We start from the raw sequence: 27,741 nt of genomic DNA, 5'->3' as shown, positions 1-27,741 counted from the left end.
GTGGACGATGGCGATGCCACCTCCAGTCTGGTTGATGCGGTCCCTCCTGATGATCTTGTACCTGTCCTAGATGGCGATGGCGATGTCGGGTGCAGAGGAGGCGTTCATCCAGGTTTCCGTGAGGAAGGCGATGTCCGGTGATGTAGCGTCGAGGAGGTTCCAGAGTTCCACGGCGTGTCTGTGGACGGAGCGGGTGTTGATCAGGATGCACTTGAGGTGGTTGCTGCTGGTGTTTGTCTTGGCGGGTGCGGGGCAGGTCCGGAGGCAGGTGAACTTGCAGGTGCAGCAGGTGAAGGGTCCGTGGGTGCGTCTCGGGTGGCTCGGCAGCAGGCGTGGGTCCGGCCGGCATTGAGTGCGTTGAGAGTGGCGGCGTCGTAGGTCAGTCGGGTCGTCTTGCCTCGGTGGGGAGGGCCAGGGGTCCTGGCGCTGGGCGCAGGCCAGGCGCGGACGGGCGCAGACGGGCTTACCTTTGGCGCACCTTCGGCGCTCAATCGGCGCTCCCGCTGCGCGCGTCCGCTGCGCGGTCGCTCTGGGGGCGTCATAAGTAAGGAGCCGGGAGGGAGGAGCAGCTGGGTGGCGGGAGCGGGGCGGCAAATGGAATCACAGGGGGGCGGGGCCGCAGGGAGGCAGCGGCGGGAAATTCAGAGCTGAGGTTGGGGGTGCATTCGGGTGCCAAAACAGAGGTTGGGGGTGCATTTGAGTGCCGAAACTGAGATTGGGGGTGCATTCAGGTGCCAAAGCTGAGGTTGGGGGTGCATTCGAGTGCCGAAACTGAGGTTGGGGTGCATTCGAGTGTCAAAGCTGAGGTTGGGGGTGCATTCGAGTGCCAAAACTGAGATTGGGGTGCATTTGAGTACCGAAACTGAGGTTGGGGTGCATTCGGGTGCCAAAACAGAGGTTGGGGGTGCATTCAAGTGCCAAAGCTGAGGTTGGGGGTGCATTTGAGTGCCAAAACAGAGGTTGGGGGTGCATTCGAGTGTCAAAGCTGAGGTTGGGGGTGCATTTGAGTGCCAAAACTGAGGTTCGGGGTGCATTCGAGTGTCAAGGCTAAGGTTGGGGGTGCATTTGAGTGCCGAAACTGAGGTTTGGGTGCCTTTGGGTGCCAAAGCTGAGGTTGGGGGTGCATTCGGGTGCCAAAACAGACGTTGGGGGTGCATTTGAGTGCCGAAACTGAGGTTGGGGTGCATTTGAGTGCCGAAACTGAGGTTGGGGGTGCATTCAGGTGCCAAAGCTGAGGTTGGGGGTGCATTTGAGTGCCGAAACTGAGATTGGGGGTGCATTCAGGTGCCAAAGCTGAGGTTGGGGGTGCATTCGAGTGTCAAAGCTAAGGTTGGGGGTGCATTCGAGTGTCAAAGCTGAGGTTGGGGGTGCATTCGAGTGCCAAAACTGAGATTGGGGTGCATTTGAGTACCGAAACTGAGGTTGGGGTGCATTTGAGTACCGAAACTGAGGTTGGGGTGCATTCGGGTGCCAAAACAGAGGTTGGGGATGCATTTGAGTGCCGAAACTGAGGTTGGGGTGCATTTGAGTACTGAAACTGAGGTTGGGATGCATTCCGGTGCCAAAACAGAGGTTGGGGATGCATTTGAGTGCCGAAACTGAGGTTGGGGTGCATTTGAGTGTCGAAACTGAGGTTGGGGGTGCATTTGAGTGCCGAAACTGAGGTTGGGGTGCATTCGGGTGCCAAAACTACGGTTGGGGTGCATTCAGGTGCCAAAGCTGAGGTTGGGGGTGCATTCGGGTGCCAAAACAGGAGTTGGGGATGCACTTGAGTGCCAAAACTGAGGTTTGGGGTGCATTTGAGTACCGAAACGGAGGTTGGGGTGCATTTGGGTGCCAAAACAGAGGTTGGGGATGCATTTGAGTGCCGAAACTGAGGTTGGGGTGCATTTGAGTGCCGAAACTGAGGTTGGGGGTGCATTTGAGTGCCGAAACTGAGGTTGGGGTGCATTCGGGTGCCAAAACTAAGGTTGGGGTGCATTCAGGTGCCAAAGCTGAGGTTGGGGGTGCATTCGGGTGCCAAAACAGAGGTTGGGGGTGCATTTGAGTGCCGAAAGTGAGGTTGGGGGTGCATTTGAGTGCCGAAACTGAGATTGGGGGGCATTCGGGTGTCAAAGCTGAGGTTGGGGGTGCATTCGAGTGCCGAAACTGAGGTTGGGTTGCATTCGAGGGTCGAAGCTGAGGTTGGGGGTGCATTTGAGTGCCGAAACTGAGGTTGGGATGCATTCGAGTGCCGAAACTGAGGTTGGGCTGCAGTTCAGTGGCGAAACTGAGGTTGGGGTTCATTTGAGTGCCGAAACTGAGGTTGGGGGTGCATTTGAGTGCCGAAACTGAGGTTGGGGTGCATTTAAGTGCCGAAACTGAGGTTGGGGTGCATTCGGGTGCCAAAGCTGAGGTTAGGGGTGCATTTGGGTGCCAAAACAGAGGTTGGGGGTGCATTTAAATGCCGAAACTGAGGTTGGGGTGCATTTGAGTGCCGAAACTGAGGTTGGGGTGCATTCGAGTGCCGAAACTGAGGTTGGGGTGCATTCGGGTGCCAAAGCTGAGGTTGGGGTGCATTTGAGTGCCGAAACTGAGGTTGGGGTGCATTCGAGTGCCGAAACTGAGGTTGGGGTGCATTCGGGTGCCAAAGCTGAGGTTGGGGGTGCATTCGGGTGCTGGAACTGAGATTGAGGTGCATTTGAGTGCCGAAACTGAGGTTGGGGTGCATTTGAGTGCCGAAACTGAGGTTGGGGTGCATTTGAGTGCCGAAACTGAGGTTGGGGGTGCAGTCTAGTGCCAAAGTGGAGGTTGAGGGCGCATTTAAATGCAGAGGGTGTTTTTAGGGTGGCAGAGGTGAGAGCGCATTTGAGTGCCAAAGGTGAGGGCGCATTTGAGGGCCAAAAACGAAAACTGCTAAAGCTGCACCACACCACTGTCCTGGCAGGGAGTCAAGAAACTGTGCACCAGTAGGTGTTGCTCACAATACTGTGTAATTGACGTGGGTAATCAAACCAAACGAAGTGGGCGGCTTTATTTATCTATTATAGATAATACACAGTCAGTGGTTCAAATGGGCAGAATCGATCAGCACAACACGCCTCCCCCCACTTTTTGGTACAAAAAGCAACTGTATCTGAAGGGGTAATGCCGACCTCGAGGTTTTTGGTAAACAAACATTTGCAATGCAATAGGTCTCACATTTTTTAAACTTTAAGCCATTGGTATTGTAATTGCCAATGTCTTTTATTACTGCAGGTTTTTTTAAACATAAATAAAAGGCATTGTCATTTACAATGCCAATAGCTCAATATCTTGCAAGTGCGAGACCTTTTTCATTGCAAATGCTTGTTTTCTCTGGTGAGGACACCAACTGGAGAGACTAGGCGCTGCTGACACACAAACTAAAATAAAATGCATCATTAAAAGCACAAGGTGTAGAGCCTGCTTGTGTTCAGTGCGGGCTTGAGAAACGGGCTTCAGACAAGAGGTGAGCAAAGGGTTAATAGCTATAGGGGGGCTTGGAGGAGTGAGGTGAAGCCCTCTGAGGTCAGTTAGGGGTTAACCGTGTGAGTAGACGTCTGAGAGGTGGGGAAGGATCTAGGACGCTGCCCCTAGGCTGACCTAAGGCCAGTAAGGGGGTGATGTCCAAGAGGTGGGTAAGAAGCTAGGACCCTGCCGCGAGGCTGACTCTGAGGTCAGTAATGGGGTGACGTCCAAGAGGTCGGTAAGAAGCTAGGACCCTCCTGCGAGGCTGACCCAAAGGTCAGTAAGGGGGTGACATCCAAGAGGTGGGTAAGGATCTAGGACCCTGCCCCTAGGCTGACCCTGAGGTCAGTAAGCGTTGCTCTTGGGAGCCGGAAGGGTCAGAGGTTTGTGGTTCTTTCTCTTTCCTGCCCCCAACCCCATGCACTGTTTACATCTTATCGCTGCATCCTTAGTGTGCGTGCCCAGGGCTGGCCCTCTAAGGCGGGAATCAACCTTTACAACCCAGTCATTACATCGCAACATCCTTTACAACGCATGCCACTACAACGCAGGCTTTACAACGCTTACTATTACAACGCATGATACTACATCGCATGTCACTACAACGCAGGCATTACAATGCATACCATTACAATGCATTGTACCCCTACCCTATTCCTACCCTACTGTTGCACCCCCTGGAGTTAGAATAGTAATTTTCACCCCTATACCATCCAATACTTACCTTAAATGCAAAGTAATGGTATGCGGTATAATGGTATGCGTTGTTAAGGTAGTTTCTAAAAATGCGATGAAGTGTCATGCGATGTAATGGAATGCGTTGTAAAGGATGTTGCGATGTAAAAACTGTGTTGTAAAGGCATGCGTTGTAAATGAATGCATTGTAACAACATACATTCCTCTAAGGCAAAACATAGAATAAAACCCTGAGGCTCTCACGCGTGCAGGAGGCGCCATCCTTCTCGTAGCCGGGCAGACATTCGCAGGTCGGGCTCCCCTCCGAGGGGTCCCTGCAGTGAGAGTTCGCTCCACAGCCCAGGGCTCTGCAGGCAGGGGACTCTGCAATGGAGAAAGAGAGAGATGAAAGAGTCAAAAGAGGCCAAGCATCAGCAGGGGTGGACATTCAGCAGAAGAGGGCCCATTGGGCGCCTAGATACCCTTGCGGGTGACATGCAGCGCTTTACAAATATCACTTAATTGATTCAGCAGGACTGGGGCATTAAGCACAGAGTGGGGGGACCTTCAGAGGGGGGGCATTCTGCAGGAGTATGGAAGTGAGGTGTGGTGTACACAAGCCTAGCAGCCGAGCGTCGTTGAATGTCAAAGGCAGGAGTAAAGTCAACGAGTGGACAGGAGCAAAAGCAGAGTTGTGGACCCGGGGCGTAGGTTGGTCACTATGATGGGGGGTAGAGGGGGCTTTAGATTTCCCAACAATCCTGCTGGGACATCTTGCTAAAACACATTATATGAGACCCAGGACTTGAGGGGATTTAACCCCGTTGGCTGCGCCGCCGATTTTGCGGAAGTGCGGCACTTCCGCAAAATGGGCGCGGCCGCGTCGGCCATTGGCCGACGGCAGCACCAGCGAGGTAGTGCTGCCGTTGGCCAATGGCCGACGGCAGCATGGAAGGGGTTAAGGGGCAGTGGAAAGAGAGGAGCGAGGATTGTTGGGGTACAAAATACACTCAAAACTTAGAAGAGAGAAAGAGTTTGTGTCAGTGTGGGTATGTAAAAGTCCAGGCGAAATCCAACAGACACTTCACATTACCGACCAAAAGCAGTTGTACCCAACTATTTATTAAACATTACATGTTTTAGGAGGTGTATCACCCCAAACAACCCCCCCAGAGCTACACCCCTGTGTGGACGGTTAATGCATTCCGACAGCCCTCTACGACAACGAACACGCTCCACACACCACCCGATCTCAACCACCGATACCCAGCAGTCCATCACCACCTAGAAACCTGCTACCCCTGAAGACACCACCGTGACCATGAAGAACGCCCACTCTGGAGCCCCCAGGGACCCCTGCCTGCCGCACATCTACCAAATAGCTTCCGCCACCATAGCACCCGAACTAGGCCGGACCATTAACACCTCCCTCGAATCCGGCATCTTCCCCAATGACTGGAAGTGGGAAGAGGTCAAGCCCCTCCTCAAGAACCCTCGTCCGCCCTGATGGACCTGAAAAACTACCGGCCCATCTCTCTCCTTTCCTTCACAGCCAAAGCCACTGAGAGATTCATCAACGCCCAGCTGACCACCTTCACCGAAGAGAACGCTGTCCTCGACTCCTCCCAGGCTGGATTTCGCAGCAAACACAGCACCGAGACCACCCTCCTCGCCACCACCGATGACATCCGAGTGCTACTTGACCAGGGCCACACTGCAGCCCTCATCCTACTAGACCTCTCCACAGCCTTCGACAACGTCTCACACCGCACACTCGCAGCCAGACTCCACGACGCCGGCATACGAGGAACTGCCCTCGACTGGATCCGCTCCTTTCTCTCCTTTCTCTCCGGCAGAACTCAAAGGATCAGACTCCCTCCCTTCCTCCCCGAACCTATAGAGATCAACGGTGGCGTACCCCAAGAATCATTGCTCAGCCCCACGCTCTTTAACATCTACATGGCCCGCTCACCGCCATTGTCAGACAGCATGGGCTGAGCATAGCATCCTAAGCAGACGACACCCAGCTCATCCTCTCCCTCATGAAAAATCCCAAAGTCACCAGGCTCAGCTTTCAGGAAGGAATGAAGGACGTCACAGCCTGGATGAACGACAGCTGCCTAAAACTCAACTAAGAGAAGACAGAGGCCCTCATCCTTTGGCCCTCCTCCACTGCCGGGGACAACACCTGGTGGCCTTCCGCCCTTGGAATCACTCCCACTCCAACAGACCACGCCCAAAACCTCGGGATCATCCTAGACTCCTCCCTCACCATGCCCTACCAGATCAACACTGTCGCCTCCTGCTGTTTCAACTCCCTCCACATCCTCCGCAAGACCTTCAAGTGGATTCCAACCGGATGCAGAAAGATTGTCACCCATGCACTCATAACCAGTAGACTTGACTACGGCAACACCCTCTATGCTGGATTCAACAGGACCCTGCTCCACAAGCTCCAAACTATTCAGAACACCGCAGCCAGACTCGTCCTCGGAACCCCACAACACAAGCACTTGAGCCCACACCTACGAGACCTCCACTGGCTCCACATCGAGAAGAGAGTAACCTTCAAGCTACTCACCCACGCCTACAAATCCCTCCACAACATTGGGCCCAAATACCTCAACAAAAGAGTCTCTTTCCACGTATCCAAAAGGGACCTCCGCTCCACCAACCTCGCCCTGCCAGAGACCCCAAGCATCTGCAGAACCAGAGCAGGCGGAAGAGCCTCCTCATACATCGCAGCCAAGACCTAGAACAAGCTCCCTGTCAACATCAGACGCTCCCCGACCCTGCACACCTTCAGGAAGAGCCTCAAGACCTGGAACGAGCTCCCTGTCAACATCAGACGCTCCCCCACTCTGCACACCTTCAGGAAGAGCCTCAAGACCTGGAACGAGCTCCCCATGAACATCAGACGCTCCCCACTCTGCACACCTTCAGGAAGAGCCTCAAGACCTGGAACGAGCTCCCAGTCAACATCAGATGCTCCCCGACCCTGCACATCTTCAGGAAGAGTCTCAAGACTTGGAACGAGCTCCCAGTCAACATCAGACGCTCCCCCACTCTGCACATCTTCAGGAAGAGCCTCAAGACCTGGAACGAGCTCCCAGTCAACATCAGACGCTCCCCGACCCTGCACACCTTCAGGAAGAGCCTCAAGACCTGGAACGAGCTCCCAGTCAACATCAGACGCTCCCCCACTCTGCACACCTTCAGGAAGAGCCTCAAGACCTGGAACGAGCTCCCTGTCAACATCAGACGCTCCCCCACTCTGCACACCTTCAGGAAGAGCCTCAAGACCTGGAACGAGCTCCAAGTCAACATCAGACGCTCCCCCACTCTGCACACCTTCAGGAAGAGCGTCAAGACCTGGAACGAGCTCCCGGTCAACATCAGACGCTCCCCCACTCTGCACACCTTCAGGGAGAGCCTCAAGACCTGGAACGAGCTCCCAGTCAACATCAGACGCTCCCCCACTCTGCACACCTTCAGGAAGAGCCTCAAGACCTGGAACGAGCTCCCGGTCAACATCAGACGCTCCCCCTCTCTGCACACCTTCAGGAAGAGCCTCAAGACCTGGAACGAGCTCCCAGTCAACATCAGACGCTCCCCCACTCTGCACACCTTCAGGAAGAGCCTCAAGACCTGGAACGAGCTCCCAGTCGACATCAGACGCTCCCCCACTCTGCACACCTTCAGGAAGAACCTCAAGACCTGGAACGAGCTCCCAGTCGACATCAGACGCTTCCCCACTCTGCACACCTTCAGGAAGAGCCTCAAGACCTGGAACGAGCTCCCAGTCAACATCAGACGCTCCCCCACTCTGCACACCTTCAGGAAGAGCCTCAGGACCTGGAACGGGCTCCCAGTCAACATCAGACGCTTCCCGACCCTGCACACCTTCAGGAAGAACCTCAAGACCTGGAACGAGCTCCCAGTCAACATCAGACGCTCCCCCACTCTGCACACCTTCAGGAAGAGCCTCAAGACCTGGAACGAGCTCCCTGTCAACATCAGACGCTCCCCACTCTGCACACCTTCAGGAAGAGCCTCAAGACCTGGAACGAGCTCCAAGTCAACATCAGACGCTCCCCCACTCTGCACACCTTCAGGAAGAGCGTCAAGACCTGGAACGAGCTCCCGGTCAACACCAGACGCTCCCCCACTCTGCACACCTTCAGGAAGAGCCTCAAGACCTGGAACGAGCTCCAAGTCAACATCAGACGCTCCCCCACTCTGCACACCTTCAGGAAGAACCTCAAGACCTGGAACGAGCTCCCAGTCGACATCAGACGCTCCCCGACCCTGCACATCTTCAGGAAGAGTCTCAAGACTTGGAACGAGCTCCCAGTCAACATAAGACGCTCCCCCACTCTGCACACCTTCAGGAAGAGCCTCAAGACCTGGAACGAGCTCCCTGTCAACATCAGACGCTCCCCACTCTGCACACCTTCAGGAAGAGCCTCAAGACCTGGAACGAGCTCCCTGTCAACATCAGACGTTCCCCCACTCTGCACACGTTCAGGAAGAGCCTCAAGACCTGGCTCTTCGACTGATCTGGAGCTGCACCCCCTCCCCCCAAGTGCCTTGAGACCCTCAAGTGGGAGTAGCAGGCTCTATAGATCCTTGATTGATTGATTGATTGATTGATTGAGTCGGGCAGTCTTTCCACTGGGCTGAAAGAGCGAAGATTCATAGGACTCCTTCGCCTCAAGATTGGGATAATATTATATAGCACTTCAAGCTGCATTTCTAATGTATTAAAGTACTGTAAATAACAGATGTTACTAATACCCATTTTATCAACCTCCGATGGATGAAAGGCTGAGTGAACAGGCTGGGATTCGAATGTGTGATCATTAGGACACACATCTGCAGAGCAAGGTCGGGCAAAAGAGCCCGGGTAAGTAGCGCGCTCTACAAGTCCTTGATTGACTGATAGTGTTCTTGAAAGAGGGGCGTCTTCCGCTCTCTCCTCTATTGGGCAGTGTTGGGTGGTCCTGATGGAGGCAGAGCTGTTGCTCCAGATCCTGGGTGCATTGATGGAGAAGGCGTCTTGTACTGCAGTCTCCAGTTGGAAGGTGTCCTGGTGGCTGGCGCGTCGAGAGACACAAGTGATGGCCCAACATGCCAGTCACACGTCATGATGGCAAGTGATGGCCAGATATGACAGTCATGAGTCACTATGGCAAGTGATGGCCAGACATGCCAGTCACACGTCATGATGGCAAGTGATGGCCAGATATGACAGCCATGAGTCACAATGGCAAGTGATGGCCAGACATGCGAGTCACACGTCATGATGGCAAGTGATGGCCAGATATGACAGTCATGAGTCACTATGGCAAGTGATGGCCCGACATGCGAGTCATACGTCATGATGGCAAGTGATGGCCAGACATGACAGCCATGAGTCACGATGGCAAGTGATGGCCAGACATGCGAGTCACACGTCATGATGGCAAGTGATGGCCAGATATGACAGTCATGAGTCACGATGGCAAGTGATGGCCCGACATGCGAGTCATACGTCATGATGGCAAGTGATGGCCAGACATGACAGCCATGAGTCACGATGGCAAGTGATGGCCAGACATGCGAGTCACACGTCATGATGGCAAGTGATGGCCAGATATGACAGCCATGAGTCACAATGGCAAGTGATGGCCAGACATGCCAGTCATACATCATGATGGCAAGTGATGGCCAGATATGACAGTCATGAGTCACTATGGCAAGTGATGGCCCGACATGGGAGTCATACGTCATGATGGCAAGTGATGGCCAGACATGACAGCCATGAGTCACGATGGCAAGTGATGGCCAGACATGCCAGTCACACGTCATGATGGCAAGTGATGGCCAGATATGACAGTCATGAGTCACTATGGCAAGTGATGGCCAGACATGCCAGTCACACGTCATGATGGCAATTGATGGCCAGATATGACAGTCATGAGTCACAATGGCAAGTGATGGCCCGACATGCGAGTCATACGTCATGATGGCAAGTGATGGCCAGATATGACAGTCATGAGTCACTATGGCAAGTGATGGCCAGACATGCCAGTCATACATCATGATGGCAAGTGATGGCCAGATATGACAGTCATGAGTCACTATGGCAAGTGATGGCCAGACATACCAGTCATACATCATGATGGCAAGTGATGGCCAGACATGCCAGTCACACGTCATGATGGCAAGTGATGGCCAGACATGACAGCCATGAGTCACAATGGCAAGTGATGGCCAGACATGCGAGTCATACGTCATGATGGCAAGTGATGGCCAGATATGACAGTCATGAGTCACTATGGCAAGTGATGGCCAGACATGCCAGTCATACATCATGATGGCAAGTGATGGCCAGATATGACAGTCATGAGTCACTATGGCAAGTGATGGCCAGACATGCCAGTCACACGTCATGATGGCAAGTGATGGCCAGATATGACAGTCATGAGTCACAATGGCAAGTGATGGCCCGACATGCGAGTCATACGTCATGATGGCAAGTGATGGCCAGATATGACAGTCATGAGTCACTATGGCAAGTGATGGCCAGACATGCCAGTCACACGTCATGATGGCAAGTGATGGCCAGACATGACAGCCATGAGTCACGATGGCAAGTGATGGCCAGACATGCGAGTCACACGTCATGATGGCAAGTGATGGCCAGATATGACAGTCATGAGTCACTATGGCAAGTGATGGCCAGACATGCCAGTCACACGTCATGATGGCAAGTGATGGCCAGACATGACAGCCATGAGTCACGATGGCAAGTGATGGCCAGACATGCGAGTCACACGTCATGATGGCAAGTGATGGCCAGACATGACAGCCATGAGTCACAATGGCTATGTAGATGACGCAGCAGGTTCTGAAGACAGCGTGAAGTTCAGACGTCACTTTCTTTAGAACATAGATCTGGGACCGGGCCCTCTCTAGGCCTGGCAGCGTGTCCCTTGTGGGACGGTCCGCCTCCAGGGTGAATCCAAGTGACTTGGTATGTGGTGTAAGGTGGGGATGGAATCTGTTCATGTCCTTGTCATTGAGCCTGGTTTAGGCCAGGAATCCTACATTGGCGGAAACGAGCTTAGGGTCGGGGCTGGATGTCCGGCTCTGGACGGGGGCCGGCAGGGTTTGAGCATTGGATGTCTGAAGTGGAGTGCGACCGCGACTTCAAGCAGAGATGTGTGCCATCAGGATATTGGTGAATTTTGATAGTCACTGGTGAGTAGACCCAAAGAGACTCCATGCGGAGGGTGAAGAGGATGGGAGCTGGATGGAACCTGTGAACGGTGCAATGCATGGGCGATGTAGTGCTGTGCAGTGCGTGTGTGTGTTACGTACAAGTGCTGGGTGTATGTGTGCCTGTGAACGGTGCAATGCATGGGCGATGTAGTGCTGTGCAGTGCATGTGTGTTTTGTACAAGTGCTGGGTGTATGTGTGCCTGTGAACGGTGCAATGCATGGGGATGTAGTGCTGTGCAGTGCATGTGTGTTATGTGCAAGTGCTGGGTGTATGTGTGCCTGTGAACGGTGCAATGCATGGGCGATGTAGTGTTGTGCAGTGCATGTGTGTTATGTACAAGTGCTGGGTGTATGTGTGCCTGTGAACGGTGCAATGCATGGGCGATGTAGTGCTGTGCAGTGCGTGTGTGTGTTACGTACAAGTGCTGGGTGTATGTGTGCCTGTGAACGGTGCAATGCATGGGCGATGTAGTGCTGTGCAGTGCATGTGTGTTTTGTACAAGTGCTGGGTGTATGTGTGCCTGTGAACGGTGCAATGCATGGGCGATGTAGTGCTGTGCAGTGCATGTGTGTTTTGTACAAGTGCTGGGTGTATGTGTGCCTGTGAACGGTGCAATGCATGGGCGATGTAGTGCTGTGCAGTGCATGTGTGTTTTGTACAAGTGCTGGGTGTATGTGTGCCTGTGAACGGTGCAATGCATGGGCGATGTAGTGCTGTGCAGTGCATGTGTGTTTTGTACAAGTGCTGGGTGTATGTGTGCCTGTGAACGGTGCAATGCATGGACGATGTAGGGCTGTGCAGTGCGTGTGTGTGTTACGTACAAGTGCTGGGTGTATGTGTGCCTGTGAACGGTGCAATGCATGGGCGATGTAGTGCTGTGCAGTGCATGTGTGTTTTGTACAAGTGCTGGGTGTATGTGTGCCTGTGAACGGTGCAATGCATGGGCGATGTAGGGCTGTGCAGTGCGTGTGTGTGTTACGTACAAGTGCTGGGTGTATGTGTGCCTGTGAACGGTGCAATGCATGGGCGATGTAGTGCTGTGCAGTGCATGTGTGTTTTGTACAAGTGCTGGGTGTATGTGTGCCTGTGAACGGTGCAATGCATGGGCGATGTAGTGCTGTGCAGTGCATGTGTGTTTTGTACAAGTGCTGGGTGTATGTGTGCCTGTGAACGGTGCAATGCATGGGGATGTAGTGCTGTGCAGTGCATGTGTGTTATGTACAAGTGCTGGGTGTATGTGTGCCTGTGAACGGTGCAATGCATGGGCGATGTAGTGTTGTGCAGTGCATGTGTGTTATGTACAAGTGCTGGGTGTATGTGTGCCTGTGAACGGTGCAATGCATGGGCGATGTAGTGCTGTGCAGTGCGTGTGTGTGTTACGTACAAGTGCTGGGTGTATGTGTGCCTGTGAACGGTGCAATGCATGGGCGATGTAGTGCTGTGCAGTGCATGTGTGTTTTGTACAAGTGCTGGGTGTATGTGTGCCTGTGAACGGTGCAATGCATGGGCGATGTAGTGCTGTGCAGTGCATGTGTGTTTTGTACAAGTGCTGGGTGTATGTGTGCCTGTGAACGGTGCAATGCATGGGCGATGTAGTGCTGTGCAGTGCATGTGTGTTTTGTACAAGTGCTGGGTGTATGTGTGCCTGTGAACGGTGCAATGCATGGGCGATGTAGTGCTGTGCAGTGCATGTGTGTTTTGTACAAGTGCTGGGTGTATGTGTGCCTGTGAACGGTGCAATGCATGGGCGATGTAGTGCTGTGCAGTGCGTGTGTGTGTTACGTACAAGTGCTGGGTGTATGTGTGCCTGTGAACGGTGCAATGCATGGGCGATGTAGTGCTGTGCAGTGCATGTGTGTTTTGTACAAGTGCTGGGTGTATGTGTGCCTGTGAACGGTGCAATGCATGGGCGATGTAGTGCTGTGCAGTGCATGTGTGTTTTGTACAAGTGCTGGGTGTATGTGTGCCTGTGAACGGTGCAATGCATGGGCGATGTAGTGCTGTGCAGTGCGTGTGTGTGTTACGTACAAGTGCTGGGTGTATGTGTGCCTGTGAACGGTGCAATGCATGGGCGATGTAGTGCTGTGCAGTGCGTGTGTGTGTTACGTACAAGTGCTGGGTGTATGTGTGCCTGTGAACGGTGCAATGCATGGGCGATGTAGTGCTGTGCAGTGCATGTGTGTGTTACGTACAAGTGCTGGGTGTATGTGTGCCTGTGAACGGTGCAATGCATGGGCGATGTAGGGCTGTGAAGAGATTGCTGTGCTGATCGGGCCGTAGCCCTGGTACGGTGGTGAGTCGGTGACCTCGTATGCCAGAAGGAGCCGCCATGAGAAAACCTGCTATGCCATAGGGTTGGTGCTCAAGGGCAGGGGAGAGACGGTGACCCCGTATGCCAGAGAGGCCACCGGGACCAAGCAAGAAGTGTGACCTGGTCGAATCATTACCAGAAGAGTGAGACTGCTGCGGGGACCGCCAAGGACATGTGCCATGACTGTGGTCCAGTGTCGGACCACTGCACTACTTCCCCCCCTGCTCCCGCCACCCATTCACTGTTTCAAGGACGAAAATAACGTAAACAGCTTGCAGGAGCGACTAGGAACCTACCGTTGCTGCAGCTGCGCAACCGTGCGCGAGGAACTTCAGGACCGCTGAGCGCAGTCCGCCCGGGTCTCCTACAGAGGGGCTTATTTACAAGCACCTTGCGCCACCCGTATGTCGCTTTACCCATGTTAAAAATGATGCAAAAGTGGCGCAACTGGCTTGTACATAAGGCCCAAAGAGCTTACCGGAGACCGCTGCTGCGGCGTCAACGCTCATGGGGGGGGCGCGCTTAGAGAATCTGGCCACTCCGATCCTACAGGTGTGGGTAAGACTGATGTCGGGCTCTCAGGGAAACTTGCATGCCAGAAAGTGCTTCGGTGCTGGAACACTTTGGACTTTAAATAAGGAGTCGGAACTTCTGAGACTCAGACTGCTAGTGGGGCTTCACCTGCGACCATAGTGAATGGGGAATAATCACTATGGCTAGAGCGAGGAGGGAGTGGGACTGAGGGAACCTCCTAAAGAAAAAGTAGAGCCCCAACCTCAGGGGTCCGTGGACGTTGTTTGTAAAGTTTGTATTTCGCTTTGTGTTGGTACCTGTAAATTAAACACTTCTTTCTTCATGAAAGTAAGTTTGTGACTGGACAATTATTTATTGCTGCCGTTGAGCGTATTTTGTGTTGTGAGCCTGTGTTCACCCCCTGTATCCACCTCCCCCGAGGGAGCCTTGGACTGCTCGGATCACGCTAACCCCGAGAGTCAAGTGCTGAAGGGGTACTTGGCCCACTTGCTCAGGATCCAAAGTAGGTCGAGCCCCGGGACATCAGGAGTAAAAGACATCAACCCCCCCCCCAGTTGGGCTCAGTAACACTGGTTTGCCCCAAAGCCCTCTGAACGCGGTTTTCACACACCCCTTCACCCTGCACTCTATATGGTCACTCGAACCTGCCGGCTCTTGGCAACCGGAGTGCAAAACCCTGGCCACCAACTTTGCTGCTCCTCGAAGCAAATTATAATGTGCTGTGTATTAAAACTACTACTTCTATATTCATCCTTCTGCGTCCATCCATCCATTCATCCATCCATTCATCCATCCATCCATTCATCCATCCATCCGTCCATCCATCTATCCATCCATCCATCTGTTCATTCATCCTTTTGCTTTATCAAACAAGTGTTAATATCGATAAATATGACGTCGATGTATACCATGAAATATGTACGTATAATAACAAACTTGCATCTCTGTTGTTGAATTCACCCGATATGACCTCCTCCTCTCATCCTCGAGTCAGAAATACGTGGTCAGGCGGGCCCTGCGAACCAGGCCTGGAGTAAGTGATTGACAGATCAGGTGTGGGGGGACCTGTAACCCTTAGACAAGAACGCGAACAAGAAAACCCCAACGGTCCCACAGATAGGCAGCGGCACCACAGCGGTCTCAGGAGACTGGCCCCAATAAAACGTGTTTGGCCAGAGGGGCGTGCGTTCCCACATACACCATGAAGCGAGACGCCACAGTAGATTAGGAACACACAGCCAATCAGAACACAACATGCACACTACATCAACAAAAAGACAGGGTGAACTTGCTATTTTGATCAGCACATCACTATTGTATCTTTCCCATCGTAGTCATAGTCCAGTCACACAAGAATACTCAATTTGGGAGTGCCCAACTGATAAAATGCTTATTCACCCTTAAGCAATTTCCGTCACGATAATCTACCCACAGAAACTGTAGTAGAGTTTCATGAACCATATGTAAAGATAAATCCACCAGTGCACATCCCTGTTTGTTACTTCTCTCCAATTGGGTCGTAGTTCAATCACTTTGATAGATCAATTTCTTTCAAATCCACATAGATAATCAAGTAGTACACAGTCCATCAATATTTCAAATTCCTGTTTATTGATTATTTTCTTGCCACATCGTCACAGCCGACGCGCGTTTCGCCCTCCACGGGCTTTTTCAAGGCTGCAAATCAGTATACAAATACATACAATCAGTAAAATCATACATTAAAGGCCACCTTTGCCCATCAGTGTTTAACCAAACACTCCAACTCGTATTCTACCAAATTCCAACTTCTAATATATATCATACATCAGTAATCTTTTTCTAGTATGAAAAGTAGAATCTGAGTCACTGCACATTGCCTTGAAAGCAATGGCAAGCATACATTTATTAAAAAGATCACTTGCATATCTTATTTGGACCACCAAATAAGATATGCAAGTGATCTTTTTAATAAATGTATGCTTGCCATTGCTTTCAAGGCAATGTGCAGTGACTCAGATTCTACTTTTCATACTAGAAAAAGATTACTGATGTATGATATATATTAGAAGTTGGAATTTGGTAGAATACGAGTTGGAGTGTTTGGTTAAACACTGATGGGCAAAGGTGGCCTTTAATGTATGATTTTACTGATTGTATGTATTTGTATACTGATTTGCAGCCTTGAAAAAGCCCGTGGAGGGCGAAACGCGCGTCGGCTGTGACGATGTGGCAAGAAAATAATCAATAAACAGGAATTTGAAATATTGATGGACTGTGTACTACTTGATTATCTATGTGGATTTGAAAGAAATTGATCTATCAAAGTGATTGAACTACGACCCAATTGGAGAGAAGTAACAAACAGGGATGTGCACTGGTGGATTTATCTTTACAACATGCACACTACACGCAGCGATCAGGTGCTCCCGGGGCGGACATCTGGACAGATACCGGCTGGTCCTGCATTGTGTCCACGCAAGGTCGAGGCCCACCAGCGGCCCAGATGTCTGTCCCCCAAGGAATGCATGAATCATTTTATGACGCGTCATGTAATGTATATAATGACGCCCGAAACCGAGTGCTTCGAGAGTCTTCAGATCCTGACTCTGGCCGGTTCTCCCGGCCGCTGCGTTTCATTGAACCGACTGCCTCTTGTCTTTGATTTTTCACGGCAAGTTCATGTTCGAGCAAAAGAATGTTTTCGCTCCTCCACACATGTATGTGCCTTCATTGATATATTCATTCATGGATTATTTCATCCACGCATCTTTACATTCATTCATTAGTTCATGTATCTCTTTATCCAGTCATGCACTCCTTCTGCAATCATTAAATCATTCTTTCATCCATCATTTCTTCAGTGCATTAATGTGTCGTTTTTTCATAGGTTGCTCATTAAACCATTCATTCCACTCTTCATTCGCTCTATCACTGACCGCCATGCCCTCACTCACCTTGCTCACACTGGGGCCCGGTGTACCCAGCCTGGCACACACAGCTCCCATCGCCAGAAACGCCCGCTCGGCACACACCGAACTTACAGCTGCAGGCTGCAAAGAAAAGGACACAACATGTTAGTCCTGGGTGCAGGTGGCATGATGGGTAAACACACATTACAACGCATTTTTTACAACGCACTACCATTACAACGGGACTTTTACAACGCAAATACTATTACAACGCATGTATTTACAACGCAGTTTTTTACAACGCAGGTACTTTTACAACGCATACCATTACAACGTAAGTATAAGTAAGTATATAATTATATTTAAAATGTTATATGTTAGTTTTTTTTTAAAGGGGTATTTTTAGGGTTCAGGGTCAGTTTTGGGATTTTGGGTAAAAGGGTATTTTTAGGGTTCAGGGTCAGTTTTGGGTTTTTGGGTAAAGGGGTATTTTTAGGGTTTAGGATCAGTTTTCAGTTTTTGGGTAAAGGGGTATTTTTAGGGTTCAGGGTCAGTTTTCAGTTTTTGGGTAAAGGGGTATTTTTAGGGTTCAGGGTCAGTTTTCAGTTTTTGGGTAAAGGGGTATTTTTAGGGTTCAGGGTCAGTTTTCAGTTTTTGAGTAAAGGGGTATTTATAGGGTTCAGGGTCAGTTTTCAGTTTTTGGGTAAAGGGGTATTTTTAGGGTATAGGGTCAGTTTTCAGTTTTTGGGTAAAGGGGTATTTTTAGGGTTTAGGGTCAGTTTTCAGTTTTTGGGTAAAGGGGTATTTTTAGGGTTTAGGGTCAGTTTTCAGTTTTTGGGTAAAGGGGTATTTTTAGGGTTCAGGGTCAGTTTTCAGTTTTTGGGTAAAGGGGTATTTTTAGGGTTCAGGGTCAGTTTTCAGTTTTTGGGTAAAGGGGTATTTTTAGGGTTCAGGGTCAGTTTTCAGTTTTTGGGTAAAGGGGTATTTTTAGGGTTCAGGGTCAGTTTTCAGTTTTTGGGTAAAGGGGTATTTTTAGGGTATAGGGTCAGTTTTCAGTTTTTGGGTAAAGGGGTATTTTTAGGGTTTAGGGTCAGTTTTGGGAATTTTAGATAAAGGGGTACAAGAAAAAATAAAATAAAATTAAATATAAATTAAATTAATAAAATTAAATTAATTTAAATTAAATTAAATTAAATACAATTACATTAAATATAAATAATTTTAAATAATATACAATTAAAATAATTATATATACTTACCAATACTTACGTTGTAATGGTATGCGTTGTAAAGGTACCTGCGTTGTAAAAAACTGCGTTGTAAATACATGCGTTGTAATAGTATTTGCGTTGTAAAAGTCCCGTTGTAATGGTAGGCGTTGTAAAAGTATGCGTTTTAACATCATATATCCGGCATGATGCCACAGTGTCCATTGTGCAGCCAAGGGGTCCACATTCCTCCTGAGGGAGCCTGAGGCTTCTATGCGCCTGTGGCACTGTATGTGCGGCCTGTGGCATCGTATGTGGAGGCCCTGAGGGGGCCACTGGCCCTAGGTGGTATTGAACAGGCCCTTCAATGAGATTCTATAAAGATTTGAAATGTCTGACTTCCTCTGTCTCCCCACAGGTAGAATTTCTCTAGTAAATTTTATTTGTGGGATATTAACTTGTCTCTCACTCTGCCATTTTTAGGTCCCGCCCACAAGACGGCACATACACAGTCTAATGCGAGATGTATTGTTAGCTTACAGTGGGCTGTGAGCCAGCACGTTGCTTGCCACTGGCTGGCTTCATCGTCACTCTCAGGCTTAGAGCCCGCCCATTGCTTACCACTGGCAGGATTCATCATCACTCTCAGGCTTAGAGCCCGCCCATTGCTAAACACAGGTTGGCTTCATCGTCACTCTCAGGCTTAGAGCCGCCCATTGCTTGCCACTGGCTGGCTTCATCGTCACTCTCAGGCTTAGAGCCCGCCCATTGCTTGCCACTGGCTGGCTTCATCGTCACTCATAGGCTTAGAGCCCGCCCATTGCTTGCCACTGGCTGGCTTCATCGTCACTCTCAGGCTTAGAGCCCGCCCATTGCTTACCACTGGCAGGATTCATCATCACTCTCAGGCTTAGAGCCCGCCCATTGCTTAACACAGGTTGGCTTCATCGTCACTCTCAGGCTTAGAGCCCGCCCATTGCTTGCCACTGGCTGGCTTCATCGTTACTCTCAGGCTTAGAGCCGCCCATTGCTTGCCACTGGCTGGCTTCATCGTCACTCTCAGGCTTAGAGCCCGCCCATTGCTTGCCACTGGCTGGCTTCATCGTCACTCATAGGCTTAGAGCCCGCCCATTGCTTGCCACTGGCTGGCTTCATCGTCACTCTCAGGCTTAGAGCCCGCCCATTGCTTACCACTGGCAGGATTCATCATCACTCTCAGGCTTAGAGCCCGCCCATTGCTTAACACAGGTTGGCTTCATCGTCACTCTCAGGCTTAGAGCCCACCCATTGCTTAACACAGGTTGGCTTCATCGTCACTCTCAGGCTTAAAGCCCGCCCATTGCTTAACACAGGTTGGCTTCATCGTCACTCTCAGGCTTAGAGCCCGCCCATTGCTTGCCACTGGCTGGCTTCATCGTTACTCTCAGGCTTAGAGCCGCCCATTGCTTACAACAGGTTGGCTTCATCGTCACTCTCAGGCTTAGACCCCGCCTATTTCTTACCATTGGCTGGCTTCATCGTCACTCATAGGCTTAGAGCCCGCCCATTGCTTGCCACTGGCTGGCTTCATTGTCACTCTCAGGCCTAGCGCCCGCCCATTGTTTACCACCGGCTGGCTTCATCGTCACTCTCAGGCCTAGAGCCCACCCATTGCTTGCCACTGGCTGGCTTCATCATCACTCTCAGGCCTAGAGCCCACCCATTGCTTGCCACTGACTGGCTTCATTGTCACTCTCAGGCTTAGAGCCCGCCCATTGCTTACCACCGGCTGGTTTCATCGTCACTCTCAATCAATCAATCAATCAATCAATCACGGCATTTGTATAGCGGGCTACTCACCCAGGAGGGTCTCAAGGCGCTTGGGGGGAGGGGTATGCTACTGCTCGAACAGCCAGGTCTTGAGCTGCTTCCTGAAGGAGAGGTGGTCCTGGGTCAGCCGAAGGTGGATGGGGAGGGAGTTCCAAGTCTTGGCTGCAAGGTAGGAGAAGGATCTTCCTCCGGCGGTGGCTCGGCGGATGCGTGGTACGGAGGCGAAGGCGTGGTTGGTCGATCGTAGCTGGCGGGTGGGCGTGTAGAAGGTCAGGCGGTCGTTGAGGTACTTTGGGCCCAGGTCCTGGAGAGCCTTGTGTGCGTGGGTGAGGAGCCTGAACGTGATTCTCTTGCTGATGGGGAGCCAGTGCAGGTCTCCCAGGTGGCTGGAGATGTGGCTGTGTCGTGGGATGAGTCGTGCGGAGGCGTTCTGGATGCGTTGGAGTCTTTTTTGAAGTTTGGCTGTGGTTCCGGCGTAGAGGGTGTTCCCGTAGTCCAGTCGGCTGGTGACGAGTGCCTGGGTGACGGTCTTCTGGTTTCGGTGGGGATCCATCGGAAGATCTTGCGGAGCATGCGCAGGGTGTTGAAGCACGATGAGGAGACGGCGTTGACTTGTCTGGTCATCGAGAGGGAGGAGTCCAGGATGAAGCCGAGGTTGCGTGCATGGTCCATTGGTTTGGGAGTGGTGCCCAGGGCAGGGGGCCACCAGGAATCGTCCTAGGCGGAGGGCGATGATCCCAGGATGAGGACTTCCGTCTTGTCTGAGTTCAGTTTCAGGCGGCTGTTCTTCATCCACTCGGCGACGTCTTTCATCCCCTCGTGTAGACTAGCTCTGGCGGTGGCGGGGTCGTTGGTGAGGGAGAGGATCAGCTGGGTGTCGTCGGCGTAGGAGATGATGTTGAGGTTGTGTTGGCGAGCGATGGCTGCGAGAGGGCTCATGTAGACGTTGAAGAGGGTTGGGCTGAGTGACTAGGGTGCGGTGGAAGACAGTGTCGAACGCTACCGAGAGGTCCAGGAGGATGAGGGCCGCTGTTTCCCCGTTGTCGAGCAGGGATCTGATGTCATCGGTGGCTGCGATCAGGGTGGTCTCGGTGCTGTGGTTGGCTCGGAAACCGGACTGTGAGGGGTCGAGGGATCCGTTCGTCTCGAGGAAGGCGGTGAGCTGTCTGTTGACGGTCTTCTCGATGACTTTGGCAGGAAAAGGGAGGAGCGAGATGGGGCGGAAGTTCTTGAGGTCGGTGGGGTCCGCTGTTGGTTTCTTCAGGAGGGCGCTGAGCTCGGCGTGCTACCAGCTCTCCGGGAAGGTGGCGGTGAGGAAGGAGGCGTTGTTGGACAGGCCACATGAAGGGCTCGCTCCCCCCCCCGCAGGACAGGGCCCGGGCCACCGTCAGCACCATTGCCCGGCCCAGCCGCCATCTTGGACATGGCACCACGCGGCCGTGCGGCCTCAGCCCGACCCCAACCCTGGGCCTGGCCAGGCCCCGACATCCCGGCACCACCCTCCACCCAGGAGGTGAACGGCCCACTTGGCAGGTCAATGGGAGTACGAAGTTTCGATGGCTCTCCCCCGCCAGGTGCCGAGCACCCCCAGCCTCCTCGGGCGCTGGCTCCACCCCCCTGCTGGGTGTCTGGACTCCCTCATCCCAGACCTCCCGACCTCCAAGAGCGAGGGTCCGGACATCAAAGGGCGCCAGACCTATAACTGAGGCAGCCCCAGGACAGGAAGGCAGTTGTATCCTGGAGTCGAGAGACACCGCGACGAACTCATCCTTGACGGACTGCTGGCGCTGCCACAGCCCTGCCTTGTGAACTATTGTCCTGCCTGCTGGCGCTGCCGCGGCCCTCTGCAACCTTCATCCTCGTTGGGACCTGCTGGCGCTGCCGCGGCCCGTTGTAACCTTCATCCTCGTGGGACCTGCTGGCGCTGCCGCGGCCCGTTGCAACCTGCATTCTCGTGGGACCTGCTGGCGCTGCCGCGGCCCGTTGTAACCTTCATCCTCGTGGGACCTGCTGGCGCTGCCGCGGCCCGTTGCAACCTGCATTCTCGTGGGACCTGCTGGCGCTGCCGCGGCCCGTTGTAACCTTCATCCTCGTTGGGACCTGCTGGCGCTGCCGCGGCCCGTTGCCACCTACGACGTCTTCGGGACCTGCCGGCGCTGCCGCGGTCTGACCCCTCCGAACACCGAGCTCGAGGATTGTGAGCCATCACCGTTACACCCCCGTACCCGTGGGTACCCAGACTGTCCCGCTACCCCCTTCCCCTACTAGAGACTAGAATTGAGAGGATCATCGTGTCCTGATTGCCTTGTATCGTACCACTCTACTCCCAGAAGTGCCTATAAAAGGTGTTACCCTGAACTTTGTGTGGTGTCCATCTGTGGGGGGGAAGTTACCTGTCTGTGCGATCACTGTGCTCGGCCGACCCTCCAGGTCCCCGTCTAACATTGGTGGCCAGCGGCGCGATCCGAACCAACGCGTACCGTACAGACAGTAACTCACCCTACGACTAAAACCACAATGACGACCAAAGAGAGCGGATCGGCGGAGAAGTTCCAGATGGAAAAGCTGGAAGAATACAACCACCGAGAGCTCAAACAATTTTGCATGGACTTAGGCATTGCTACCACCGGGCTAAGCACAAAAGAAGACTTCAAAAACGCCCTAGAGGCCTGGACAGAGACAAATACCGCAACCCCCCGGGACCCCGCAGCCCCGGAAGTCAACACCACCCGGACGGAGGAACGGAGAACAGGCCCCTCCCATGAAGAGATCCAAGAGCGGGAAAAAAATAGATTACACGAGTTAGACTTGGCACGACTCAGATTAGACGGAGAATTGAAACTGGCGGAACAAAAAATAAACTTAGAACACTTACGGCTCAGAGAAGAGCGAGAGGAAAAACAGAGACAGAGAGACCTCGAAGAAAAAAGACTGGCATACGAGCACGAGTGCAAACTAGCGGAGATAGAAATGCGCAAACTGAACAAAAACCTAGGGGTGCCCGAGCAACCGCACTCCCCGGGTCCTACCGAGCAGAAGGTCCACATCCCCAAGGATGTGGTCCGAGAATATCACCGGAACGACGACATACAGCAGTGGTTCAAGGCCTATGAGATTGCCATGACCGCCCACCGGGTCGCTCGAAGTGACTGGGGAGCCGGTCTATGGGGGAGATTCGTCAACGAGGGTCGTGATGCCCTGCTGCAGCTTCCGGACCATCAAATGACGTCCTATGACCACATGAAGGCCGCCCTCCTCAGTCGATATGGACTTACCCCCGAAATGTACCGCCAGAGGTTCCGCAACTGCACCAGGATCCCAGGTACGACGTGGTTGGAATACGTGAACTATTTCAGCCGAGCCTTCGAGGGGTGGATCAAGGGTAACAACGTAACCACTTACGAACAACTCTTCAATCTCATTGTGTGGGAGCACCTCTCCAACAACTGCTTTGTCGAGCTCAGGCAGCACCTCCTCGACAGTAAATTGACTGAACCCCGGCAGCTCGCCACCGAGGCTGACCGGTGGGAGAGCACCCGAGTGGCCCGGAGTGGGCCGAATGAGCAGAACAGAACCAACCAAGGTCACCATCGTCCCCGAGGAGGAGGAGGAGGCCCGGGCCGGGGCAGAGACGCCGCCCCGGCCGCACCCACTAACGCCACCCCGGCCCCAGCAGGCCGGGGAAACCCCCCGATGCGCCCGGGGTTCCGAGCTAACGTGACGTGTCATCGATGCCAGCGAGTCGGCCACTATGCCAGTGACCCGACCTGCCCGAAGAACCAGGCCCCCGGGCCCCGCCAGATGGCGGCCGCCGCCCTGGGAGAAGAACAAGTCTCCGAAGACACGGAGACCTATGAGTCGGAGCAGTTCGAGTGGGAACCCGCCGCCATGACCCTGGCATGCCTAGGAGGAAGAGACATGGTCCCGCGGACTCCCCTGCCCGCCAACACTCGGAAGTACAGCCAATGGGTGAGCATCAATGGGCGCAAGGCCGAGGCCCTGCGTGACACCGGGGCCAGTGTGACGGCCGTCCGCTGTCACCTGGTGACCCCAGAACAAATCCTACCAAACGTACTTTGCCCCGTCCGATCGGCAGATAACTCGGAGAGCATGTGTCGGATGGCCTGCGTCCCCTTCGAATGGGGAGGAGTGTCCGGCATGCTGAAAGTAACTGTCCGTGACGATGCCCCCGTAGACTGCCTCCTGGGGAACGATCTCGAGAGCTCCCCGTGGGCCGCTGTGGAAAGAAGAGAGCATCTGGGGATGTTGGGTCTCCCGGACTGGGCGTGCGTAACCACCCGGTCCATGGCCACCCGCACCATCCCTAGACCAGAAGAACCAGAATGGGCAGCACCTCCGCCCTCGATCACTCCAGAAGAAGCCTTCCTCCAGACCGACCACCCGGACCCCACCCCAGAGGGGTCCACACAGCCCCCCGAGCTTCCCGACCTGGCTCAGTGGCGTCAAGAAGGGGGGCCCACCCAGGAACAATTCCGGCAGGAGCAAAAGACCTGCCCCTCCCTCGAGGGATTGCGACAGCAAGCGCTCGCCCAGAGCCAAGGAGATACCACCGGGGGCCACTGGGTTTATTGGGACAATGATCTCTTGTACAGCGAACAGAAAATCGCAGAACTGGGGGCCGGGCGAGTGCTGGTGGTGCCCCTCCACTTCAGAGACTTCCTGTTGAACCTAGCCCATGATGTCCCCCTGGCCGGGCACCTGGGCCAAGACAAGACCTACCACCGCCTGGTGACTCACTTTTTTTGGCCCAAAATGAGAAATGACGTATCCAACCATTGCCGGTCCTGCCCGACCTGCCAGGCCAGTGGGAAGAGCGGCCGCAAACTCAAGGCACCCCTACAACCATTCCCCGTGGTGACCACCCCGTTCGAAAGGGTGGGAATAGACATTGTGGGGCCCCTGGACCCCCGAACAGCACAGGGACATCGCTTCATCCTGGTCCTGGTGGATCACGCTACCCGCTATCCTGAGGCGCTCCCCCTTCGTACGATAACAGCCCCAGTAGTGGGTCGAGCCTTGATGGGGATCTTCTCTCGAGTGGGCTTCCCCCGGGAAGTCGTCAGCGACAGGGGTACGAACTTTATCTCAAAATACATGAAGTCCCTCTGGCAACAGTGTGGGGTCACCTACCGATTCACGACCCCCTATCACCCTCAAGGGAACGGACTGGTTGAGCGGTTCAACCGCACACTCAAAGGGATGATTGGGGGGTTGGAAGAGCCCCTCCGTCGCCAGTGGGATGTGCTACTACAGTGCCTTCTCTTTGCCTACCGAGAAGTCCCCCAGAAGTCCCTCGGCTTCAGCCCTTTCGAACTCTTGTATGGACACCCGGTGCGAGGCCCGCTCAGCCTAGTCAAAGAAGGCTGGGAAATGCCCCCTCTAAAGAACCCTCCAGATGTTTTCAAGTACCTCCTAACCCTCCGCAACCAGACCAGAAGGTTCAGAGAGATGGCAAAAGCAAACCTGGAGGCCAGTCAGGAGGACATGAAAAGGTGGTACGATCAAAATGCATCCTCCCTCGAATTTGAACCCGACCAACAAGTGTGGGTAATGTCTCCCACCGAACCATGCGCCCTGCAAGACAAATGGACGGGGCCCTTCAAAGTAATCGAGCGCAAGAGCCCTGTCACCTATCTCATCGATATGGAATCTTCCCGAATCCCTCTCCGGGTCCTCCACGCTAATAGACTGAAACCCCACTTTGTACGCTCCGAACTCAGTCTCCTGATGGCAACCGACAATGGAACCGAGGAGGACTCCGAACCCCTTCCTGACCTCCTACGGTCACGGGAGAAGGACGGCTCCGTGGACGGGGTCCGACTCTCGGAGGCCCTCACCCTGGAACAGCGCCAAGACTGCCGAGTCCTCCTGCTCCAGTTCTCCACCCTGTTCTCCCTCACCCCAGGGGTCACCCCCTGGTGCTTACACGACGTGGACACTGGAGACAGTCCCCCTATCCGCCATCGGGCCTACCGCGTACCAGATCGGGTACGGGCCTGCATCCAAGAGGAGGTGGCCAAGATGCTCACACTCGGGATCATCGAGCCCTCAGACAGCCCCTGGGCCAGCCCAGTGGTACTGGTCCCCAAAGCGGCCGCCCCCGGCGCCACGCCGGAGCTCCGGTTCTGCGTCGACTACCGGGGCTTGAATGCGGTCACCAGAACAGACGCACACCCCATCCCCCGAGCAGATGAACTAATCGACCGCATGGGAGCTGCCCGCTACCTCAGCATCTTCGACCTGACAGCGGGCTACTGGCAGATCGGTCTCACACCCCGGGCCCAAGAACGATCGGCATTCTCTACCCCTGATGGCCACTATCACTTCAAGGTCATGCCATTCGGCATGAAGAATGCGCCAGCAACATTTCAGCGGCTAGTAAACCAGGTCCTGGCAGGACTCGAAGGATTCAGCGCCGCCTACCTGGACGATATCGCTGTGTACAGCCACCACTGGTCCGACCACCGCCACCACCTCCGAGAGGTGCTACAGGCCCTCCAACGAGCTGGCCTCACGATCAAGGCCAGCAAATGCCAAATTGGCCAGGGGTCCGTGACCTATCTCGGGCACCAGGTGGGAAGCGGTCTGGTGGCCCCTCTGCAACTCAAGATCGCTGCCATCCAGTCGTGGCAGTCCCCCATCACCCAGACCGAGGTCCGCGCCTTCTTGGGACTCACAGGCTACTACCGACGGTTCGTGAGGGACTATGGCAGCATCGTAGGGCCCCTCACGGAACTCACCTCCAAAAACCAACCAAAGAAGGTCAACTGGACCCCCGACTGTCAAGCGGCCTTCGAGAAGCTGAAGGCCGCCATGTGCTCCGCCCCGGGGCTCCAGGCCCCCGACTACAGCCGGGAATTTATCGTCCAAACAGATGCCTCCGACCATGGCGTTGGGGCAGTCCTTTCCCAGCTGAACCCCGAAGGACGTGACCAGCCAGTGGCTTTCATCAGCAGACGGCTCCTGGCCCGAGAACGACGCTGGAGCACCATCGAGAGGGAGGCCTTCGCCGTGGTGTGGGCCCTCAAAAAGCTCCGGCCTTATCTCTTCGGCACCCACTTCCGGGTCCAGACCGATCATCGACCCCTGCAATGGCTCATGCAGATGCGGGGGGAAAACCCGAAACTACTACGTTGGTCCATCTCCCTGCAGGGGATGGACTTCACTGTGGAACATCGACCCGGCCAAGACCACGCCAACGCGGATGGCCTGTCCCGCTTTTTCCGCCTCGACGAGGAAAGTCCCCAAGAAGATGGGTGACTCTCCCCGCCTTCAGCTGGGGGGGACGCATGTTGGACAGGCCACATGAAGGGCTCGCTCCCCCCCCCGCAGGACAGGGCCCGGGCCACCGTCAGCACCATTGCCCGGCCCAGCCGCCATCTTGGACACGGCACCACGCGGCCGTGCGGCCTCAGCCCGACCCCAACCCTGGGCCTGGCCAGGCCCCGACATCCCGGCACCACCCTCCACCCAGGAGGTGAACGGCCCACTTGGCAGGTCAATGGGAGTACGAAGTGTCGATGGCTCTCCCCCGCCAGGTGCCGAGCACCCCCAGCC

The 27,741-nt window shown here is 53.9% G+C and overlaps 1 protein-coding gene across 1 annotated transcript in view; it reads right to left on the bottom strand.

The window, feature by feature from the left end:
* Positions 1 to 27,741, bottom strand: part of STAB1 (stabilin 1) — a 769,578-nt gene that overhangs the window by 570,384 nt on the left and 171,453 nt on the right. The window contains exons 7-8 of the mRNA XM_078661896.1: positions 17,192 to 17,287; positions 4,408 to 4,527 (exon numbers count right to left, since the gene is read on the bottom strand). Coding sequence (XP_078518022.1) covers positions 4,408 to 4,527; positions 17,192 to 17,287 — 216 coding nt within the window. The remainder of the gene's footprint in view (positions 1 to 4,407; positions 4,528 to 17,191; positions 17,288 to 27,741) is intronic.

This window comes from Lissotriton helveticus, chromosome 9, assembly GCF_964261635.1.
Source record: "Lissotriton helveticus chromosome 9, aLisHel1.1, whole genome shotgun sequence".
In the NCBI taxonomy this organism is placed as follows: domain Eukaryota; kingdom Metazoa; phylum Chordata; class Amphibia; order Caudata; family Salamandridae; genus Lissotriton; species Lissotriton helveticus.
Note: the sequence above shows the minus strand (reverse complement) of the source record. Positions and strands in the feature narration are given on the sequence as shown.